The following is a 23414-nucleotide window of genomic DNA, read 5'->3' on the forward strand; positions in this document are numbered from 1 at the left end:
CGAAGAATCCTTGCAGCTTCTGCCATTGCCCTCCTGCTTCTTGTGCCGCCCTGTCTGTTCACATGGGCGACTGCCGTGATGTTGTCCGACTGGATCAATACCGGTTTTCCCTGAAGCAGAGGTTCTGCCTGGTTTAGAGCATTGTATATTGCTCTTAGTTCCAGAATGTTTATGTGAAGAGACGTTTCCAGGCTCGTCCATACTCCCTGGAAGTTTCTTCCTTGTGTGACTGCTCCCCAGCCTCCCAGGCTGGCGTCCGTGGTCACCAGGATCCAATCCTGTATGCCGAATCTGCGGCCCTCCAATAGATGAGCACTCTGCAACCACCACAGAAGAGACACCCTTGTCCTTGGAGACAGGGTTATCCGTAGGTGCATCTGAAGATGCGACCCTGACCATTTGTCCAACAGATCCCTTTGGAAAATTCTTGCGTGGAATCTGCCGAATGGAATCGCTTCGTAAGAAGCCACCATTTTTCCCAGGACTCTTGTGCATTGATGTACAGACACCTTTCCTGGTTTTAGGAGGTTCCTGACAAGCTCGGATAACTCCTTGGCTTTTTCCTCCGGGAGAAAAACCTTTTTCTGAACCGTGTCCAGAATCATCCCTAGGAACAGCAGACGAGTTGTCGGCATTAACTGGGATTTTGGAATATTCAGAATCCACCCGTGCTGTTTTAGCACTTCTTGAGACAGTGCTAATCCCATCTCTAGCTGTTCTCTGGACCTCGCCCTTATTAGGAGATCGTCCAAGTATGGGATAATTAATACGCCTTTTCTTCGAAGAAGAATCATCATCTCGGCCATTACCTTTGTAAAGATCCGAGGTGCCGTGGACAATCCGAACGGCAGCGTCTGAAACTGATAGTGACAGTTTTGTACAACGAACCTGAGGTACCCCTGGTGTGAGGGGTAAATTGGAACGTGGAGATACGCATCCTTGATGTCCAAGGATACCATAAAGTTCCCCTCTTCCAGGTTCGCTATCACTGCTCTGAGTGACTCCATTTTGAACTTGAACTTCTTTATGTACAGGTTCAAGGACTTCAGATTTAGAATAGGCCTTACCGAGCCATCCGGCTTCGGTACCACAAAAAGAGTGGAATAATACCCCTTCCCTTGTTGCAGAAGAGGTACCTTGACTATCACCTGCTGAGAGTACAGCTTGTGAATGGCTTCCAACACCGTCTCCCTTTCGGAGGGGGACGTTGGTAAAGCAGACCTCAGGAAACGGCGAAGGTGGATCTGTCTCTAATTCCAACCTGTATCCCTGAGATATTATCTGCAGGATCCAGGGATCTACTTGCGAGTGAGCCCACTGCGCGCTGTAATTTTTGAGACGACCGCCCACCGTCCCCGAGTCCGCTTGAGAAGCCCCAGCGTCATGCTGAGGCTTTTGTAGAAGCCGGGGAGGGCTTCTGATCCTGGGAAGGAGCTGCGTGTTGCTGTCTCTTCCCTCGACCTTTGCCTCGTGGCAAATATGAATAGCCCTTTGCTCTCTTATTTTTAAAGGAACGAAAGGGCTGCGGTTGAAAAGTCGGTGCCTTTTTCTGTTGGGGAGTGACTTGAGGTAGAAAGGTGGATTTCCCGGCTGTAGCCGTGGCCACCAAATCTGATAGACCGACTCCAAATAACTCCTCCCCCTTATACGGCAAAACTTCCATATGCCGTTTTGAATCCGCATCGCCTGTCCACTGTCGCGTCCATAAAGCTCTTCTGGCCGAAATGGACATAGCACTTACCCGTGATGCCAGTGTGCATATATCCCTCTGTGCATCACGCATATAAAGAAATGCATCCTTTATTTGTTCTAACGACAGTAGAATATTGTCCCTGTCCAGGGTATCAATATTTTCAATCAGGGATTCTGACCAAACTACCCCCGCACTGCCCATCCAGGCAGTTGCTACAGCTGGTCGTAGTATAACACCTGCATGTGTGTATATACTTTTTTGGATATTTTCCATCCTCCTATCTGATGGATCTTTAAGTGCGGCCGTCTCAGGAGAGGGTAACGCCACTTGTTTAGATAAGCGTGTTAGCGCCTTGTCCACCCTAGGAGGTGTTTCCCAGCGCTCCCTAACCTCTGGCGGGAAAGGGTATAATGCCAATAATTTCTTTGAAATTATCAGCTTTTTATCAGGGGCAACCCACGCTTCATTACACACGTCATTTAGTTCTTCTGATTCAGGAAAAACTATAGGTAGTTTTTTCATACCCCACATAATACCCTGTTTAGTGGTACCTGTAGTATCAGCTAAATGTAACGCCTCCTTCATTGCCAAAATCATATAACGTGTGGCCCTACTGGAAAATACGGTTGATTCGTCACCGTCACCACTGGAGTCATCGCCTGTGTCTGGGTCTGTGTCGACCGACTGAGGCAAAGGGCGTTTCACAGCCCCTGACGGTGTTTGAGTCGCCTGGACAGGCACTAATTGATTGTCCGGCCGTCTCATGTCGTCAAACGACTGCTTTAGCGTGTTGACACTATCCCGTAGTTCCATAAATAAAGGCATCCATTCTGGTGTCGACCCCCTAGGAGGTGACATCCCCATATTTGGCAATTGCTCCGCCTCCACACCAATATCGTCCTCATACATGTCGACACACACGTACCGACACACAGCAGACACACAGGGAATGCTCCTAATGAAGACAGGACCCACTAGCCCTTTGGGGAGACAGAGGGAGAGTTTGCCAGCACACACCAAAAGCGCTATATATATATCAGGGATAGCCTTATAATAAGTGCTCCCCTATAGCTGCTTTGTTATATAAAAATATCGCCATAAATTTGCCCCCCCTCTCTGTTTTACCCTGTTTCTGTAGTGCAGTGCAGGGGAGAGACCTGGGAGCCGTCCTGACCAGCGGAGCTGTGAGAGGAAATGGCGCCGTGTGCTGAGGAGATAGGCCCCGCCCCTTTTCCGGCGGGCTCGTCTCCCGCTATTTTGAGAAATCAGGCAGGGGTTAAATATCTCCATATAGCCTCTAGGGCTATATGTGAGGTATTTTTAGCCTTTATAGGTACTCATTTTGCCTCCCAGGGCGCCCCCCTCCCAGCGCCCTGCACCCTCAGTGACTGCCGTGTGAAGTGTGCTGAGAGGAAAATGGCGCACAGCTGCAGTGCTGTGCGCTACCTTTAGAAGACTGCAGGAGTCTTCAGCCGCCGATTCTGGACCTCTTCTGTCTTCAGCATCTGCAAGGGGGCCGGCGGCGCGGCTCCGGTGACCATCCAGGCTGTACCTGTGATCGTCCCTCTGGAGCTTGATGTCCAGTAGCCAAGAAGCCAATCCATCCTGCACGCAGGTGAGTTGACTCCTTCTCCCCTCAGTCCCTCGCTGCAGTGATCCTGTTGCCAGCAGGAATCACTGTAACATAAAAAACCTAGCTAAACTTTCTCTAAGCAGCTCTTTAGGAGAGCCACCTAGATTGCACCCTTCTCGGCCGGGCACAAAAATCTAACTAGAGTCTGGAGGAGGGTCATAGGGGGAGGAGCCAGTGCACACCACCTGATCGGAAAAGCTTTACTTTTTGTGCCCTGTCTCCTGCGGAGCCGCTATTCCCCATGGTCCTTTCAGGAACCCCAGCATCCACTAGGACGATAGAGAAATTTAGTTTCATTGTGCGGACGCTGGCAGTAAAGCGGATCTTGGAATGAGCGGCATTTAGAACTGATGCGCAGTTCTTAAGCGTTGTCACTGGATTGGGTGTAGTACCGTCTCTGACAGAGGGTGTCGCTGTTGCTGCTGCAGGTAAAAGTACAACACACCCTATATGGAAGTAGAGAATGTGTTGGAATTTGAAGCCATTCTCTGTGGCCGCAGATGGGATGATTGATACTTCTGTCCCCTCATGGCTGTCCCCTAATTTACTATAATGTCATGGCATGGGGTTAGTATCAATATCCCGGCACACAGGATCTCAATATCGATGGTCAAAATGTCAACAGCAGTATCCCTAGCGCCGTTATAGTAACTATGGGGTCTATTTACTAAACCTTGATGAGAGATAAAGTGGATGGAGATAAAGTGCCAGCCAATCAGCTCCTACCTGTCAGGTTACATGCTGTGTTTGAAAAATGACAGGAGCTGATTGTCTGTTACTTTATCTACATCCAAGGCTTAGTGAATAGACCCCTACATCCCATGTCATGTCAGGAGGATGGTGTCTTGTTTGGACTTGCTGGGACTTGTAGTGTCACAGGAGAGTGGCGGGGCCTGTTGCAAAGTGGTCGGCGCTTTCGAGTTATCAGAGCTTTTCATTTTAAGGTGCTTTCATGATGTAGCCTGCGTCCCGTATGCGCCGGTGATACGAATGTCATCTGGAAATGGACGGGAAAGGCTGGCGAGATTTGTGACGCGACGTGGCGCAAAGTCACGTATTATTTTAAATCTGTGAAGTGCTGCAGATTGCACGGCTTTGTAAGGAAATCGCTGTACGTCAGAGATTAGAGCGCTGGGACAGGTCATTGTCGTTTCTAGGTCGGAGGTTTTCTCTTCTTTTTTTCCTTCATGCGATTTTATTTTATTTTCTAATCATTTTGCTTTATTAGGGGTTTTCATAAAGTAACAAGTAAAACAGAAGCTGACAAAAGAGAACAAGAAAGAAACGCATAATAAGACGTTTGTAAGTGTTATAAATAACCAAAGAGGCTGTGAAATAAGTCATAGCGGTCAGGAGAGTAAAATGAGACACAGGCAAGTACAAAAGAGATCCCCGACAAAGAAGGGACAGTACGGGTAATAAACGAGGTCAGTGGAGGAACACAAGGGTAGGTGACCGAGGGCGGGATGTACTAAAGGAAAAATGTGGTAAAACCCCTGAAAACGGGGGTTTTACCGCATTTTCAAATTTACTAAGACCGTACCGCCGCGTTTTCGCCGTCCAGGGTATCGCCATCTCTGGATGGCGATACCCTATAGAAGCCTATGGGCTTCTTATCGCCGACCGCCACAACCCGCCTACACCGCAGCCCCCGCCTCCCCCTCCCCGGCTTACCTTCCTCCAGGCAGCCCTGGTCCCGGAAGGTAATCTCCTCCTCCCCCTAGCAATGCAGCCGTACGTCCTTCCGGGTGCAGGGGGGAGGAGGAAGCGCCGGGGGCAGCCTGCTGCTGCTTCCCGGCGTGTAGGCAGTGTGGAGACCCCCCCCCCCCCCGCAGACCACCTCACAGGTATTGCGGGGGGCCTCCGTCACCACATTGCGATATTGATCGCATATGTTAGTACATATGCGAGTGACATCGCTGCGGTAAGCGGCGGGGGGCGGCGATGTATCTTAATACATCCCGCCCCTAATGGCCTGTTAGTCCACGGAGTACAAGAGATAAAAATAAATGTAGAGAAAGGAGGGGAAGAGAAAGAGAGGGACTACAGCCGTGCGCGGAAATCCCTAAAATCTCCATAACAACGCTTGCGTTCCGCGCTGTGCACGCACATGGGCACTGTTGCGACTGAGACGCACGGTAGCAGAGATGTCTGCTGGCCGGTGACTAGGAGGTGGCTGCACAGATGTACGGAGATACATCTGTGTAGAATTTATGACGTCGTCTAAAGACGCACCAGGCGGTATTATAGCATTCACGGATGCCAAAACTGTGCGTCTCATTCCTTGCACTTTCATACTCGCGGATGTTGCAGACGAGCGACTGCCAAAAGACGCAGCTGCCCCAACATCTCCTATTCTATATATGAACCCGGCCTGTGCCTCCCAGACCTCAGCCGCATTAAGCAGCTGGGGAGGAATAATCCTGGAAAGCGTCCATCTTGTGCGCACGCGGTGGTGGGTATTTAAAAAAATAAAAAAATTGTAATCAATTATTTAATTTACTGCTGTAAATTGGGCGGGTGCACTGCAAGGCGGCTCAGTTGTGCGGTCAGGCCGCTGTAGTCCGCCGTGTAGTGTAGTCCAGGCCGGCCGCTGTAGGCCGCCGTGTAGTGTAGTCCAGGCCGGCCGCTGTAGGCCGCCGTGTAGTGTAGTCCAGGCCGGCCGCTGTAGGCCGCCGTGTAGTCCAGGCCGGCCGCTGTAGGCCGCCGTGCAGTGTAGTCCAGGCCGGCCGCTGTAGTCCGCCGTGTAGTGTAGTCCAGGCCGGCCGCTGTAGTCCACCGTGTAGTGTAGTCCAGGCCGGCCGCTGTAGTCCACCGTGTAGTGTAGTCCAGGCCGGCTGCTGTAGTCCGCCGTGTAGTGTAGTCCAGGCCGGCTGCTGTAGTCCGCCGTGTAGTGTAGTCCAGGCCGGCTGCTGTAGGCCGCTGTGAAGCATAGGCCAGGCCGGCCGCTGTAGGCCGCCGTGTAGTGTAGTCCAGGCCGGCTGCTGTAGTCCGCCATGCAGTGTAGTCCAGGCCGGCCGCTGTAGGCCGCCGTGTAGTCCAGGACGGCTGCTGTAGGCCGCCGTGTAGTGTAGTCCAGGCCGGCCGCTGTAGGCCGCCGTGTAGTGTAGTCCAGGACGGCCGTTGTAGTCCGCCGTGTAGTGTAGTCCAGGACGGCCGCTGTAGTCCGCCGTGTAGTGTAGTCCAGGCCGGCTGCTGTAGGCCGCCGTGTAGTGTAGTCCAGGCCGGCCGCTGTAGTCCACCGTGTAGTGTAGTCCAGGCCGGCTGCTGTAGTCCGCCGTGTAGTGTAGTCCAGGCCGGCTGCTGTAGTCCGCCGTGTAGTGTAGTCCAGGCCGGCTGCTGTAGGCCGCTGTGAAGCATAGGCCAGGCCGGCCGCTGTAGGCCGCCGTGTAGTGTAGTCCAGGCCGGCTGCTGTAGTCCGCCATGCAGTGTAGTCCAGGCCGGCCGCTGTAGGCCGCCGTGTAGTCCAGGACGGCTGCTGTAGGCCGCCGTGTAGTGTAGTCCAGGCCGGCCGCTGTAGGCCGCCGTGTAGTGTAGTCCAGGACGGCCGTTGTAGTCCGCCGTGTAGTGTAGTCCAGGACGGCCGCTGTAGTCCGCCGTGTAGTGTAGTCCAGGCCGGCTGCTGTAGGCCGCCGTGTAGTGTAGTCCAGGCCGGCCGCTGTAGTCCGCCATGTAGTGTAGTCCAGGCCGGCCGCTGTAGGCCGCCGTGTAGTCCAGGACTGCTGCTGTAGGCCGCTGTGTAGTGTAGCCAGGCCGGCTGCTGTAGGCCGCAGTGTAGTGTAGTCCAGGCCGGCTGCTGTAGGCCGCAGTGTAGTGTAGTCCAGGCCGGCTGCTGTTGGCCGCTGTGTAGTGTAGTCCAGGCCGGCTGCTGTAGGCCGCTGTGTAGTGTAGTCCAGGCCGGCCGCTGTAGGCCGCCGTGTAGTCCAGGACTGCTGCTGTAGGCCGCTGTGTAGTGTAGCCAGGCCGGCTGCTGTAGGCCGCAGTGTAGTGTAGTCCAGGCCGGCTGCTGTTGGCCGCTGTGTAGTGTAGTCCAGGCCGGCTGCTGTAGGCCGCAGTGTAGTGTAGTCCAGGCCGGCTGCTGTTGGCCGCTGTGTAGTGTAGTCCAGGCCGGCTGCTGTAGGCCGCTGTGTAGTGTAGCCAGGCGGGCTGCTGTAGGCCGCTGTGTAGTGTAGTCCAGGCCGGCTGCTGTAGGCCGCAGTGTAGTGTAGTCCAGGCCGGCTGCTGTTGGCCGCTGTGTAGTGTAGTCCAGGCCGGCTGCTGTAGGCCGCTGTGTAGTGTAGCCAGGCCGGCTGCTGTAGGCCGCTGTGTAGTATAGTCCAGGCCGGCTGCTGTAGGCCGCTGTGTAGTGTAGTTCAGGCCGGCTGCTGTAGTCCGCCGTGTAGTGTAGTCCAGGCCGGCTGCTGTAGGCCGCTGTGAAGCATAGGCCAGGCCGGCCGCTGTAGGCCGCCGTGTAGTGTAGTCCATGCCGGCTGCTGTAGTCCGCCATGCAGTGTAGTCCAGGCCGGCCGCTGTAGGCCGCCGTGTAGTCAAGGACGGCTGCTGTAGGCCGCCGTGTAGTGTAGTCCAGGCCGGCCGCTGTAGGCCGCCGTGTAGTGTAGTCCAGGACGGCCGTTGTAGTCCGCCGTGTAGTGTAGTCCAGGACGGCCGCTGTAGTCCGCCGTGTAGTGTAGTCCAGACCGGCTGCTGTAGGCCGCCGTGTAGTGTAGTCCAGGCCGGCCGCTGTAGTCCGCCATGTAGTGTAGTCCAGGCCGGCCGCTGTAGGCCGCCGTGTAGTCCAGGACTGCTGCTGTAGGCCGCTGTGTAGTGTAGCCAGGCCGGCTGCTGTAGGCCGCAGTGTAGTGTAGTCCAGGCCGGCTGCTGTTGGCCGCTGTGTAGTGTAGTCCAGGCCGGCTGCTGTAGGCCGCAGTGTAGTGTAGTCCAGGCCGGCTGCTGTTGGCCGCTGTGTAGTGTAGTCCAGGCCGGCCGCTGTAGGCCGCTGTGTAGTGTAGTCCAGGCCGGCCGCTGTAGGCCGCCGTGTAGTCCAGGACTGCTGCTGTAGGCCGCTGTGTAGTGTAGCCAGGCCGGCTGCTGTAGGCCGCAGTGTAGTGTAGTCCAGGCCGGCTGCTGTTGGCCGCTGTGTAGTGTAGTCCAGGCCGGCTGCTGTAGGCCGCTGTGTAGTGTAGCCAGGCCGGCTGCTGTAGGCCGCTGTGTAGTGTAGTCCAGGCCGGCTGCTGTAGGCCGCAGTGTAGTGTAGTCCAGGCCGGCTGCTGTTGGCCGCTGTGTAGTGTAGTCCAGGCCGGCTGCTGTAGGCCGCTGTGTAGTGTAGCCAGGCCGGCTGCTGTAGGCCGCTGTGTAGTATAGTCCAGGCCGGCTGCTGTAGGCCGCTGTGTAGTGTAGTTCAGGCCGGCTGCTGTAGGCCGCTGTGTAGTGTAGCCAGGCCGTCTGCTGTAGGCCGCTGTGTAGTGTAGTTCAGGCCGGCTGCTGTAGGCCGCTGTGTAGTGTAGCCAGGCCGTCTGCTGTAGGCCGCTGTGTAGTGTAGCCAGGCCGTCTGCTGTAGGCCGCTGTGTAGTGTAGCCAGGCCGTCTGCTGTAGGCCGCTGTGTAGTGTAGTCCATGCCGGCTGCTGTAGGCCGCTGTGTAGTGTAGTCCAGGCCGGCTGCTGTAGGCCGCTGTGTAGTGTAGTCCAGACCGGCTGCTGTGCCAGCCGAGAGCTCACACTGTGGAGTGCCTAAATGAAGAGATCTATTGTGAGTCCAGAAAGACGTTGAGAGGTGTAATTTATTCATTACAATCAGCGTTACAGAAAGTGGATTTAATTACAGAGCAACGCTCAGCTGGGAAGACAAGCAGAGAAGCAGCACGTGGTGTCACTCCGGGTTGTTCATCTCGGTAGCGTGGCTTGTGCTCTGCGCTGCGCTGTCACACCTCCTCCTAGCCTAGGTGTCACCTTCTCTCCTTACACATCATGATCACCATTCATGCGACGTGGCGGATCGGTCTCCCGGTCGATCACACTCATTGGTGGTACTTACGTGTGGTTTGATCATGCTTAGGCTGCATTAGGAGTTGTGGCAGCTTTATTGTGTCTTTGTCTGGTTGGTGGTGTAAGAGGTGGGAGGCACTAGTTGAGGTATGGGATTGAGGCATTGCTGATAGAGGGGTAGTGCTGGTGATACCGATGCAGGAGACAGCTGGTAACGAGGGTGGCTCAGAAGGAGCTGTAGATGGAAGATTGCCAGTGGTTATGGTGTGATGTGATGGGCGATACAGTTGGGTCGGTGTCCGTGCGCCATACGGTGGGAGGCGTCTGGCGTGACTGAGACACTGCGAGAGGAGCAGCGTACTGTACGGACGCAGCGAAACACCACTCGCCAAAAGTCAGAGACGCCGGGCTGCGACGTTAACTGCGCAGGAATTGGTTTTACGCACGTACAAAGTCGCAGATGAAGCGCAACGGAACTTGGCGCGAGGAAAAGCCGCGAACGCTGCATCGTAAGCCGACGTATATAGAGTTTCAGACTCATGCGCACACACATCTACAGATGTTGCGCATCACAATGGTCAGCGTGAGCCAGCAATGTCGTTATGTCGCTTTTGTGTTTTTAATTATGTGAATAACAGCAAAAAAAGAAAACTCTCGGCGAGCCGGAGATTGCCCAAGACCTGGCGCACCGAGGGGGCTAAGTGGCGCAACTAAAGCAACCGTAAGAGAGCACACCTCTGTAGGGTGGTGACTGTGATGTCGGTCAGGGTGAGGAGTGCTGCAGGTGGTAGCGGGGGAGGGGAGGGATAAAGGATGAGGCCCAATCCTCCGCCAACACAGAGCGGGTACAAGAACGGTTCCCCAGAGCGAAGGTGACCATGTGACAGCCGCCCCGGTTTGTGATATGTATCCACATATCAGATCTGCGACGACTCTCGGGGAATGTCATTGCTCCGTCAGCACTCCTACCATTGGCAGATACGCACCTTCCCTCCTCTCTCCGAATGCCGCCATATTTCTTGGCACACCCTCGTGCTTTGGCATAAGCTGAATACATACCTCCTACAGCCAGGGGATGGGTGGGGGTGGGGGCTGGGGTGTGCGGTCGCATCGATGCGACCAATCCTGAATCCAGGCAGCAATCCACATTTATTTACAACCGTTGCAACCGCGACCGACTTGTCAGTATCAGGCCCGACGTGTGTACACAACCCACACACATGCAGAACTAAACTGCGGAGACAGTCACACTTGACTAGGGGCAGAGATGGGGCCGGATTAAGCATTGTGTGGGGCCCAGGGCATCTAACTTGTGGGGGCCCCTACTAATAAAATTGTCAGTAAGATTCTGTATGCTGGTGATGTCATTGCAAAGTTTCACACGGAAATACTCAGAGCACCACACGTGTTACAGTGTAGTGCCCCCAGTACACATTATGCCACACTGCCCCACATTCTGGTAATGCTGCCGTGTGTGGGGGCACCTGGGTGACCGCCCCGGCTGCATGTGACAGGGGCAGTGACATGATGTGAGGAGGGGAATGGAGGCAGCAGGAAGCCACAGGCTGAGAGTTATATAGTGGGAGGAGCAGGGTCCCCAGCAGCACAGAGTATATCAGGAGATGAGGGATGTGTCAGTGAGGACAGGGCTGCATGTGACAGGGGCAGTGATATGATGTGAGGAGGGGAATGGAGGCAGCAGGAAGCCACAGACTGAGAGTTATATAGTGGGAGGAGCAGGGTCACCAGCAGCACAGAGTATATCAGGAGATGAGGGATGTGTCAGTGAGGACAGGGCTGCATGTGACAGGGGCAGTGATATGATGTGAGGAGGGGAATGGAGGCAGCAGGAAGCCACAGGCTGAGAGTTATATAGTGGGAGGAGCAGGGTCCCCAGCAGCACAGAGTATATCAGGAGATGAGTGATGTGTTAGTGAGGACAGGGCTGCATGTGACAGGGGCAGTGACATGATGTGAGGAGGGGAATGGAGGCAGCAGGAAGCCACAGACTGAGAGTTATATAGTGGGAGGAGCAGGCCCCCCCCCAGCTGCACAGAGTATATCAGGAGATGAGTGATGTGTCAGTGAGGACAGGGCTGCATGTGACAGGGGCAGTGACATGATGTGAGGAGGGGAATGGAGGCAGCAGGAAGCCACAGACTGAGAGTTATATAGTGGGAGGAGCAGGGTCCCCAGCAGCACAGAGTATATCAGGAGATGAGTGATAGTGAGGACAGGACAGCATGTGACAGGGGCAGTGACATGATGTGAGGAGAGGAATGGAGGCAGCAGGAAGTCACAGACTGAGAGTTATATAGTGGGAGGAGCAGGGTCCCCAGCAGCACAGAGTATATCAGGAGATGAGTGATGTGTCAGTGAGGACAGAGCTGCATGTGACAGGGGCAGTGACATGATGTGAGCAGGGGAATGGAGGCAGCAGGTAGCCACAGACTGAGAGTTATATAGTGGGAGGAGCAGGGTCCCCAGCAGCACAGAGTATATCAGGAGATGAGTGATGTGTCAGTGAGGACAGGGCTGCATGTGACAGGGGCAGTGACATGATGTGAGGAGGGGAATTGAGGCAGCAGGAAGCCACAGGCTGGGAGTTATATAGTGGGAGGAGCAGGGTCTCCAGCAGCACAGAGTATATCAGGAGATGAGTGATGTGTCAGTGAGGACAGGGCTGCATGTGACAGGGGCAGTGATATGATGTGAGGAGGGTAATGGAGGCAGCAGGAAGCCACAGGCTGGGAGTTATATAGTGGGAGGAGCAGGGTCTCCAGCAGCACAGAGTATATCAGGAGATGAGTGATGTGTCAGTGAGGACAGGGCTGCATGTGACAGGGGCAGTGACATGTGAGGAGAATGGAGGCAGCAGGAAGTCACAGACTGAGAGTTATATAGTGGGAGGAGCAGGGTCCACAGCAGCACAGAGTATATCAGGAGATGAGTGATGTGTCAGTGAGGACAGGGCTGCATGTGACAGGGGCAGTGACATGATGTGAGGAGGGGAATGGAGGCAGCAGGAAGCCACAGACTGGGAGTTATATAGTGGGAGGAGCAGGGTCCCCAGCAGCACAGAGTATATCAGGAGATGAGTGGTGTGTCAGTGAGGACAGGACTGCATGTGACAGGGGCAGTGACATGATGTGAGGAGGAGAATGGAGGCAGCAGGAAGCCACAGGCTGAGAGTTATATAGTGGGAGGAGCAGGGTCCTCAGCAGCACAGAGTATATCAGGAGATGAGTGATGTGTCAGTGAGGACACGGCTGCATGTGACAGGGGCAGTGACATGATGTGAGGAGGGGAATGGAGGCAGCAGGAAGCCACAGACTGGGAGTTATATAGTGGGAGGAGCAGGGTCTCCAGCAGCACAGAGTATATCAGGAGATGAGTGATGTGTCAGTGAGGACAGGGCTGCATGTGACAGAGGCAGTGACATGATGTGAGGAGGGGAATGGAGGCAGCAGGAAACCACAGACTGGGAGTTATATAGTGGGAGGAGCAGGGTCTCCAGCAGCACAGAGTATATCAGGAGATGAGTGATGTGTCAGTGAGGACAGGGCTGCATGTGACATGATGGGAGGAGGGGAATGGAGGCAGCAGGAAGACACAGGCTGAGAGTTATATAGTGGGAGGAGCAGGGTCCCCAGCAGCACAGAGTATATCAGGAGATGAGTGATGTATCAGTGAGGACAGGGCTGCATGTGACAGGGTCAGTGACATGATGTGAGGAGGGGAATGGAGGCAGCAGGAAGACACAGGCTGAGAGTTATATAGTGAAAGGAGCAGGGTCCCCAGCAGCACAGAGTATATCAGGAGATGAGTGATGTGTCAGTGAGGACAGGGCTGCATGTGACAGGGGTAGTGACATGATGTGAGGAGGGGAATGGAGGCAGCAGGAAGACACAGGCTGAGAGTTATATAGTGAAAGGAGCAGGGTCCCCAGCAGCACAGAGTATATCAGGAGATGAGTGATGTGTCAGTGAGGACAGGGCTGCATGTGACAGGGGTAGTGACATGATGTGAGGAGGGGAATGGAGGCAGCAGGAAGACACATGCTGAGAGTTGTATAGTGAAAGGAGCAGGGTCCACAGCAGCACAGAGTATATCAGGAGATGAGTGATGTGTCGGTGAGGACAGGGCTGCATGTGACAGGGGTAGTGACATGATGTGAGGAGGGGAATGGAGGCAGCAGGAAGACACAGGCTGAGAGTTGTATAGTGAAAGGAGCAGGGTCTCCAGCAGCACAGAGTATATCAGGAGATGAGTGATGTGTCAGTGAGGACAGGGCTGCATGTGACAGGGGCAGTGACATGATGTGAGGAGGGGAATGGAGGCAGCAGGAAGACACAGGCTGAGAGTTGTATAGTGAAAGGAGCAGGGTCCACAGCAGCACATAGCAGTGAGATCTGACTCTTGTCCTTTTGACAATGGAACGCTTGGATGAAATATGTGAAAGGAAGTTTATACAGCCAAGTAGTTAAACGTATATCAGTAATAAAATAAATGTATCCGATAAAAGTGGCCACTGTCTCTGTGTTATAGTATGGTTCTTTGAGGTTATGTACTAAGCTTTGGAGAGAGATAAAGTGCCAGCCAATCAGCTCCTAGCTGCCATGTTACAGTTTGTGTGTTAGTTGCTGGTTGGTTGGTTGGTTGGTTGGTACTTTATCTGTGGCCACGTTATTTCTCTCCAAGGCTTAGTACATAGACCCCTATATCTTGTTGGGTAGTTCTTGTTGGGTACAATAGGGGATGATGGCTGATGTTCTATAACTTATGTTTTCTCTCTCTCTTTAGGAATGAGACCGTTTTGCACCAGTTCTGCTGCCCTGTTGCTGATGCAGAGCAGAAGCCGTCCCCACCCAGGTAAGGGCGACAAAGTTGGGTAGACACGGCACGGACTGGGAGGACGTATGACGTCACTTTATCACAGGACTGTAGGATGTATTACTCCCTAGATCTGAGCAGGGATTCATAGTATATGGAGTAGGTGGCACGCTGCCCAGCAAACCCTGTCCGTTAGCAATGTACATGGCTAGAGGGTTTATATTTAACTCCCCCTATCTACCTCCATTTGTCCCATTCCTTTGTTAAAACCTTAGGAGGGAACAGCTTATCTCTCATTATTATGGGATAGGGCAGTTGCCTAAATCTATTGCAGGCTTGCTGTCTCCTAATTAACAAATTGGGTATTCCTATCCTGGCCAGTGATGTTATAGCAAGTGTAACTGACATGCTATGCTTTTGCTGTTTGAGCTGTTTATTGTATATCAGGTTCCCTTTACCAGCTGTCCAGAGATTATAAACTGCATGCAGCCCAACAAAGGATATTATTGTGATTTACTTTTATATTTATATTTTTAGATATTGATAATATATAGCACCGAAAATGTCCTTTTTATGTCACGGTTCTTGTCCTCACCAGCTGTATCCTGCAGGTTCTCTTGTTGATACGTTTACAATCTTAGGGGGATATTTAATTGTTTACAAAGTCAGTTGGGTGTCTGTTTTTTCCTACCTAATAGACAGGAAAAAACAGACACCCAACCCACTTTTCAAACAATTGAACTCCCCCCTTACAGTTTATACAGCGGTAGATTGTTTCACCAACGATTGTACATGATGCTGCTACTTGTATGAAGAGTGAAAGCGTTTATCTAATACAGCCACACGTCGTTATCCCTGGCATTCTGGTCTAAATGGTCATAATATTATTTAATACAGGTGGAAGATACATTCGTCATGTGGGTTTGTGGTTCTGTTATTGCTAGCATTAATGCTTTGACATTATGAGGCACATTTACCAAGATGGCAATTTTTTAGAACTGGTGATGTTGCCTATAGCATCCAATCAGATTCTACTTAACCTGTATATAGCTGCTTCTAGAAGAGAATAGATTGTCACCAGTTCTACAAAAACTGCCACTTTAGTATATTCCCCCCTTTGTATGGTGTTTAGCAGATGTCTTATAGTGGTCTCCAGCGATGTATAGATCAAAGTTATACTTTAATACACATTATTTATATAATTGACCTTCAGATTGATGAATCAAACATGCTATACAGTATGTGCTGTTGTCTGTGGTGGCTGAAGCTGTTGGTTATCTTACATTGCTCTAGTCTAGACAAAGCAGAAGAGTTAATCAACGTGATGGCTTGCAGTCTCCTAGGTAACAGACATAGTGCAGATACCAGTCCTGTCTGCAGCATGTGTCTCATTGGTGGTTAGTGCAGAGGGTGAAGGAACACATAAAATGGGTGCAGAGGGGGGAAGAGTGCAGGGGATAGAGGAACACACATACAGGGTGCAGAGGGGGAGAGAGTGCAGGGGATAAGGGAACACACACATACAGGGTGCAGAGGGGGAGAGAGTGCAGGGGATAGAGGAACACACATACAGGGTGCAAAGGGGGAGAGAGTGCAGGGGATAGAGGAACACACATACAGGGTGCAGAGGGGGAGAGAGTGAAGGGGATAGAGGAACACACATACAGGGTGCAGAGGGGGAGAGAGTGCAGGGGATAGAGGAACACACATACAGGGTGCAGAGGGGAGGAGAGTGCAGGGGAGAGAGGAACACACATACAGGGTGCAGAGGGGGAGAGAGTGCAGGGAATAGAGGAACACACATACAGGGTGCAGAGGGGGAGAGCGTGCAGGGGATAGAGGAACACACATACAGGGTGCAGAGGGGGAGAGAGTGCAGGGGATAAGGGAACACACATACAGGGTGCAGAGGGGGATAGAGTGCAGGGGATAAGGGAACACACATACAGGGTGCAGTGGGGGAGAGAGTGCAGGGGATAGAGGAACACACATACAGGGTGCAGAGGGGGATAGAGTGCAGGGGATAAGGGAACACACATACAGGGTGCAGAGGATGAGAGAGTGCAGGGTATAGAGGAACACACACACAGGGTGCAGAGGGGGAGAGAGTGCAGGGGATAAGGGAACACACATACAGGGTGCAGAGGGGGAGAGAGTGCAGGGGATAGAGGAACACACATACAGGGTGCAGAGGGGGAGAGAGTGCAGGGGATAAGGGAACACACATACAGGGTGCAGAGGGGGATAGAGTGCAGGGGATAAGGGAACACAGATACAGGGTGCAGAGGATGAGAGAGTGCAGGGTATAGAGGAACACACATACAGGGTGCAGAGGGGGAGAGAGTGCAGGGGATAAGGGAACACACATACAGGGTGCAGAGGGGGATAGAGTGCAGGGGATAAGGGAACACAGATACAGGGTGCAGAGGATGAGAGAGTGCAGGGTATAGAGGAACACACATACAGGGTGCAGAGGGGGAGAGAGTGCAGGGGATAGAGGAACACACATACAAGGTGCAGAGGGGGGAAGAGTGCAGGGGATAAGGGAACACATACAGGGTGCAGAGGGGGAGAGAGTGCAGGGGATAGAGGAACACACATACAGGGTGTAGAGGGGGAGAGAGTGCAGGGGATAGAGGAACACAGATACAGGGTGCAGAGGGGGAGAGAGTGCAGGGGATAGAGGAACACAGATACAGGGTGCAGAGGGGGAGAGAGTGCAGGGGATAGAGGAACACACATACAGGGTGCAGAGGGGGAGAGAGTGCAGGGGATAGAGGAACACACATACAGGGTGCAGAGGGGGAGAGAGTGCAGGGGATAGAGGAACACACATACAAGGTGCAGAGGGGGAGAGAGTGCAGGGGATAAGGGAACACACATACAGAGGGCAGAGGGGGAGAGAGTGCAGGGGATAGAGGAACACAGATACAGGGTGCAGAGGGGGAGAGAGTGCAGGGGATAGAGGAACACACATACAGGGTGCAGAGGGGGAGAGAGTGCAGGGGATAGAGGAACACACATACAGGGTGCAGAGGGGGAGAGAGTGCAGGGGATAAGGGAACACACATACAGGGTGCAGAGGGGGAGAGAGTGCAGGGGATAGAGGAACACACATACAGGGTGCAGAGGGGGAGAGAGTGCAGGGGATAAGGGAACACACATACAGGGTGCAGAGGGGGAGAGAGTGAAGGGGATAGAGGAACACACATACAGGGTGCAGAGGGGGAGAGAGTGCAGGGGATAGAGGAACACACATACAGGGTGCAGAGGGGGAGAGAGTGCAGGGGATAAGGGAACACACATACAGGGTGCAAAGGGGGAGAGAGTGCAGGGGATAGAGGAACACACATACAGGGTGCAGAGGGGGAGAGAGTGCAGGGGATAGAGGAACACACATACAGGGTGCAGAGGGGGAGAGAGTGCAGGGGATAAGGGAACACACATACAGGGTGCAGAGGGGGAGAGAGTGCAGGGGATAGAGGAACACACATACAGGGTGCAGAGGGGGAGAGAGTGCAGGGGATAGAGGAACACACATACAGGGTGCAGAGGGGGAGAGAGTGCAGGGGATAGAGGAACACACATACAGGGTGTAGAGGGGGAGAGAGTGCAGGGGATAGAGGAACACACATAAAGGGTGCAGAGGGGGAGAGAGTGCAGGGGATAAGGGAACACACATACAGGGTGCAGAGGGGGAGAGAGTGCAGGGGATAGAGGAACACACATACAGTGTGCAGAGGGGGAGAGAGTGCAGGGGATAGAGGAACACACATACAGAGGGCAGAGGTGGGAAGAGTGCAGGGGATAGAGGAACACACATACAGGGTGCAGAGGGGGAGAGAGTGCAGGGGATAAGGGAACACACATACAGGGTGCAGAGGGGGAGAGAGTGCAGGGGATAGAGGAACACACAGGGTGCAGAGGGGGAGAGAGTGCAGGGGATAGAGGAACACACACACAGGGTGCAGAGGGGGAGAGAGTGCAGGGGATAGAGGAACACACATACAGGGTGCAGAGGGGGAGAGAGTGCAGGGGATAGAGGAACACACATACAGGGTGCAGAGGGGGAGAGAGTGCAGGGGATAGAGGAACACACATACAGGGTGCAGAGGAGGAGAGAGTGCAGGGGATAGAGGAACACACATACAGGGTGCAGAGGGGGAGAGAGTGCAGGGGATAGAGGAACACACATACAGGGTGCAGAGGGGGAGAGAGTGCAGAGGATAGAGGAACACACATACAGGGTGCAGAGGGGGATAGAGTGCAGGGGATAGAGGAACACACACACAGGGTGCAGAGGAGGAGAGAGTGCAGGGGATAGAGGAACACACATACAGGGTGCAGAGGGGGAGAGAGTGCAGGGGATAGAGGAACACACATACAGGGTGCAGAGGGGGAGAGAGTGCAGGGGATAGAGGAACATACATACAGAGGGCAGAGGGGGGAAGAGTGCAGGGGATAAAGGAACACACATACAGGGTGCAGAGGGGAGGAGAGTGCAGGGGATAGAGGAACACACATACAGGGTGCAGAGGGGGAGAGGGTGCAGGGGATAGAGGAACACAGATACAGGGTGCAGAGGGGGAGAGAGTGCAGGGGATAAGGGAACACACATACAGGGTGCAGAGGGGGGAGAGAGTGCAGGGGATAGAGAAACACACATACTGGGTGCAGAGGAGGAGAGAGTGCAGGGGATAGAGGAACACACATACAGGGTGTAGAGGGGGAGAGAGTGCAGGGGATAGAGGAACACAGATACAGGGTGCAGAGGGGGAGAGAGTGCAGGGGATAAGGGAACACACATACAGGGTGCAGAGGGGGAGAGAGTGCAGGGGATAGAGGAACACACATACAGGGTGTAGAGGGGGAGAGAGTGCAGGGGATAGAAGAACACAGATACAGGGTGCAGAGTGGGAGAGAGTGCAGGGGATAGAGGAACACAGATACAGGGTGCAGAGGGGGAGAGAGTGCAGGGGATAGAGGAACACACATACAGGGTGCAGAGGGGGAGAGAGTGCAGGGGATAGAGGAACACACATACAGGGTGCAGAGGGGGAGAGAGTGCAGGGGATAGAGGAACACACATACAAGGTGCAGAGGGGGAGAGAGTGCAGGGGATAAGGGAACACACATACAGAGGGCAGAGGGGGAGAGAGTGCAGGGGATAGAGGAACACAGATACAGGGTGCAGAGGGGGAGAGAGTGCAGGGGATAGAGGAACACACATACAGGGTGCAGAGGGGGAGAGAGTGCAGGGGATAAGGGAACACACATACAGGGTGCAGAGGGGGGAGAGTGCAGGGGATAGAGGAACACACATACAAGGTGCAGAGGGGGAGAGAGTGCAGGGGATAAGGGAACACACATACAGGGTGCAAAGGGGGAGAGAGTGCAGGGGATAGAGGAACACACATACAGGGTGCAGAGGGGGAGAGAGTGCAGGGGATAGAGGAACACACATACAGGGTGCAGAGGGGGAGAGAGTGCAGGGGATAAGGGAACACACATACAGGGTGCAGAGGGGGAGAGAGTGCAGGGGATAGAGGAACACACATACAGGGTGCAGAGGGGGAGAGAGTACAGGGGATAGAGGAACACACATACAGGGTGTAGAGGGGGAGAGAGTGCAGGGGATAGAGGAACACACACACAGGGTGCAGAGGGGGAGAGAGTGCAGGGGATAAGGGAACACACATACAGGGTGCAGAGGGGGAGAGAGTGCAGGGGATAGAGGAACACACATACAGTGTGCAGAGGGGGAGAGAGTGCAGGGGATAGAGGAACACACATACAGAGGGCAGAGGTGGGAAGAGTGCAGGGGATAGAGGAACACACATACAGGGTGCAGAGGGGGAGAGAGTGCAGGGGATAAGGGAACACACATACAGGGTGCAGAGGGGGAGAGAGTGCAGGGGATAGAGGAACACACATACAGGGTGCAGAGGGGGAGAGAGTGCAGGGGATAGAGGAACACACATACAGGGTGCAGAGGGGGAGAGAGTGCAGGGGATAGAGGAACACACATACATGGTGTAGAGGGGGATAGAGTGCAGGGGATAGAGGAACACACACACAGGGTGCAGAGGGGGAGAGAGTGCAGGGGATAGAGGAACACACACAGGGTGCAGAGGGGGAGAGAGTGCAGGGGATAGAGGAACAAAGATACAGGGTGCAGAGGGGGAGAGAGTGCAGGGAATAGAGGAACACACATACAGGGTGCAGAGGGGGAGAGCGTGCATGGAATAGAGGAACACACATACAGGGTGCAGAGGGGGAGAGAGTGCAGGGGATAGAGGAACACACATACAGGGTGCAGAGGGGGAGAGAGTGCAGGGGATAGAGGAACACACATACAGAGGGCAGAGGGGGGAAGAGTGCAGGGGATAAAGGAACACACATACAGGGTGCAGAGGGGAGGAGAGTGCAGGGGATAGAGGAACACACATACAGGGTGCAGAGGGGGAGAGGGTGCAGGGGATAGAGGAACACAGATACAGGGTGCAGAGGGGGAGAGTGTGCAGGGGATAAGGGAACACACATACAGGGTGCAGAGGGGGGAGAGAGTGCAGGGGATAGAGGAACACACATACTGGGTGCAGAGGAGGAGAGAGTGCAGGGGATAGAGGAACACACATACAGGGTGCAGAGGGGGAGAGAGTGCAGGGGATAGAGGAACACACATACAGGGTGTAGAGGGGGAGAGAGTGCAGGGGATAGAAGAACACAGATACAGGGTGCAGAGTGGGAGAGAGTGCAGGGGATAGAGGAACACACATACAGGGTGCAGAGGGGGAGAGAGTGCAGGGGATAGAGGAACACACATACAGGGTGCAGAGGGGGAGAGAGTGCAGGGGATAGAGGAACACACATACAAGGTGCAGAGGGGGAGAGAGTGCAGGGGATAAGGGAACACACATACAGAGGGCAGAGGGGGAGAGAGTGCAGGGGATAGAGGAACACAGATACAGGGTGCAGAGGGGGAGAGAGTGCAGGGGATAGAGGAACACACATACAGGGTGCAGAGGGGGAGAGAGTGCAGGGGATAGAGGAACACACATACAGGGTGCAGAGGGGGAGAGAGTGCAGGGGATAAGGGAACACACATACAGGGTGCAGAGGGGGAGAGAGTGCAGGGGATAGAGGAACACACATACAGGGTGCAGAGGGGGAGAGAGTGCAGGGGATAAGGGAACACACATACAGGGTGCAGAGGGGGAGAGAGTGAAGGGGATAGAGGAACACACATACAGGGTGCAGAGGGGGAGAGAGTGCAGGGGATAGAGGAACACACATACAGGGTGCAGAGGGGGAGAGAGTGCAGGGGATAAGGGAACACACATACAGGGTGCAAAGGGGGAGAGAGTGCAGGGGATAGAGGAACACACATACAGGGTGCAGAGGGGGAGAGAGTGCAGGGGATAGAGGAACACACATACAGGGTGCAGAGGGGGAGAGAGTGCAGGGGATAAGGGAACACACATACAGGGTGCAGAGGGGGAGAGAGTGCAGGGGATAGAGGAACACACATACAGGGTGCAGAGGGGGAGAGAGTGCAGGGGATAGAGGAACACACATACAGGGTGCAGAGGGGGAGAGAGTGCAGGGGATAGAGGAACACACATACAGGGTGTAGAGGGGGAGAGAGTGCAGGGGATAGAGGAACACACATACAGGGTGCAGAGGGGGAGAGAGTGCAGGGGATAAGGGAACACACATACAGGGTGCAGAGGGGGAGAGAGTGCAGGGGATAGAAGAACACACATACAGTGTGCAGAGGGGGAGAGAGTGCAGGGGATAGATGAACACACATACAGAGGGCAGAGGTGGGAAGAGTGCAGGGGATAGAGGAACACACATACAGGGTGCAGAGGGGGAGAGAGTGCAGGGGATAAGGGAACACACATACAGGGTGCAGAGGGGGGAGAGTGCAGGGGATAGAGGAACACACATACAGGGTGCAGAGGGGGAGAGAGTGCAGGGGATAGAGGAACACACATACAGGGTGCAGAGGGGGAGAGAGTGCAGGGGATAGAGGAACACACATACAGGGTGTAGAGGGGGATAGAGTGCAGGGGATAGAGGAACACACACACACAGGGTGCAGAGGGGGAGAGAGTGCAGGGGATAGAGGAACACACACAGGGTGCAGAGGGGGAGAGAGTGCAGGGGATAGAGGAACACACATACAGGGTGCAGAGGGGGAGAGAGTGCAGGGGATAGAGGAACACACATGCAGGGTGCAGAGGAGGAGAGAGTGCAGGGGATAGAGGAACACACATACAGGGTGCAGAGGGGGAGAGAGTGCAGGGAATAGAGGAACACACATACAGGGTGCAGAGGGGGAGAGAGTGCAGGGGATAGAGGAACACACATACAGGGTGCAGAGGGGGATAGAGTGCAGGGGATAGAGGAACACACACAGGGTGCAGAGGGGGAGAGAGTGCAGGGGATAGAGGAACACACACACAGGGTGCAGAGGGGGAGAGAGTGCAGGGGATAGAGGAACACACACACAGGGTGCAGAGGGGGAGAGAGTGCAGGGGATAGAGGAACACACATACAGGGTGTAGAGGGGGAGAGAGTGCAGGGGATAGAGGAACACACATACAGGGTGCAGAGGGGGAGAGAGTGCAGGGGATAAGGGAACACACATACAGGGTGCAGAGGGGGAGAGAGTGCAGGGGATAGGGGAACACACATACAGTGTGCAGAGGGGGAGAGAGTGCAGGGGATAGAGGAACACACATACAGAGGGCAGAGGTGGGAAGAGTGCAGGGGATAGAGGAACACACATACAGGGTGCAGAGGGGGAGAGAGTGCAGGGGATAAGGGAACACACATACAGGGTGCAGAGGGGGGGAGAGTGCAGGGGATAGAGGAACACACATACGGGGTGCAGAGGGGGAGAGAGTGCAGGGGATAGAGGAACACACATACAGGGTGCAGAGGGGGAGAGAGTGCAGGGGATAAGGGAACACACATACAGGGTGCAAAGGGGGAGAGAGTGCAGGGGATAGAGGAACACACATACAGGGTGCAGAGGGGGAGAGAGTGCAGGGGATAGAGGAACACACATACAGGGTGCAGAGGGGGAGAGAGTGCAGGGGATAAGGGAACACACATACAGGGTGCAGAGGGGGAGAGAGTGCAGGGGATAGAGGAACACACATACAGGGTGCAGAGGGGGAGAGAGTGCAGGGGATAGAGGAACACACATACAGGGTGCAGAGGGGGAGAGAGTGCAGGGGATAGAGGAACACACATACAGGGTGTAGAGGGGGAGAGAGTGCA

At 54.3% G+C, this 23414-nt stretch overlaps 1 protein-coding gene across 5 annotated transcripts in view; it reads left to right on the plus strand.

Annotated features, from left to right (window-relative positions):
* Positions 1-23414, plus strand: part of IQSEC3 (IQ motif and Sec7 domain ArfGEF 3) — a 124478-nt gene that overhangs the window by 36516 nt on the left and 64548 nt on the right. For all 5 annotated transcript variants that reach the window (XM_063929202.1, XM_063929204.1, XM_063929203.1 and 2 more), the window contains exon 2: positions 14091-14159. In XM_063929202.1, the coding sequence (XP_063785272.1) occupies positions 14091-14159 (69 nt within the window). The remainder of the gene's footprint in view (positions 1-14090; positions 14160-23414) is intronic.

This window comes from Pseudophryne corroboree, chromosome 6, assembly GCF_028390025.1.
Source record: "Pseudophryne corroboree isolate aPseCor3 chromosome 6, aPseCor3.hap2, whole genome shotgun sequence".
NCBI classification, from domain to species: Eukaryota; Metazoa; Chordata; class Amphibia; order Anura; family Myobatrachidae; genus Pseudophryne; species Pseudophryne corroboree.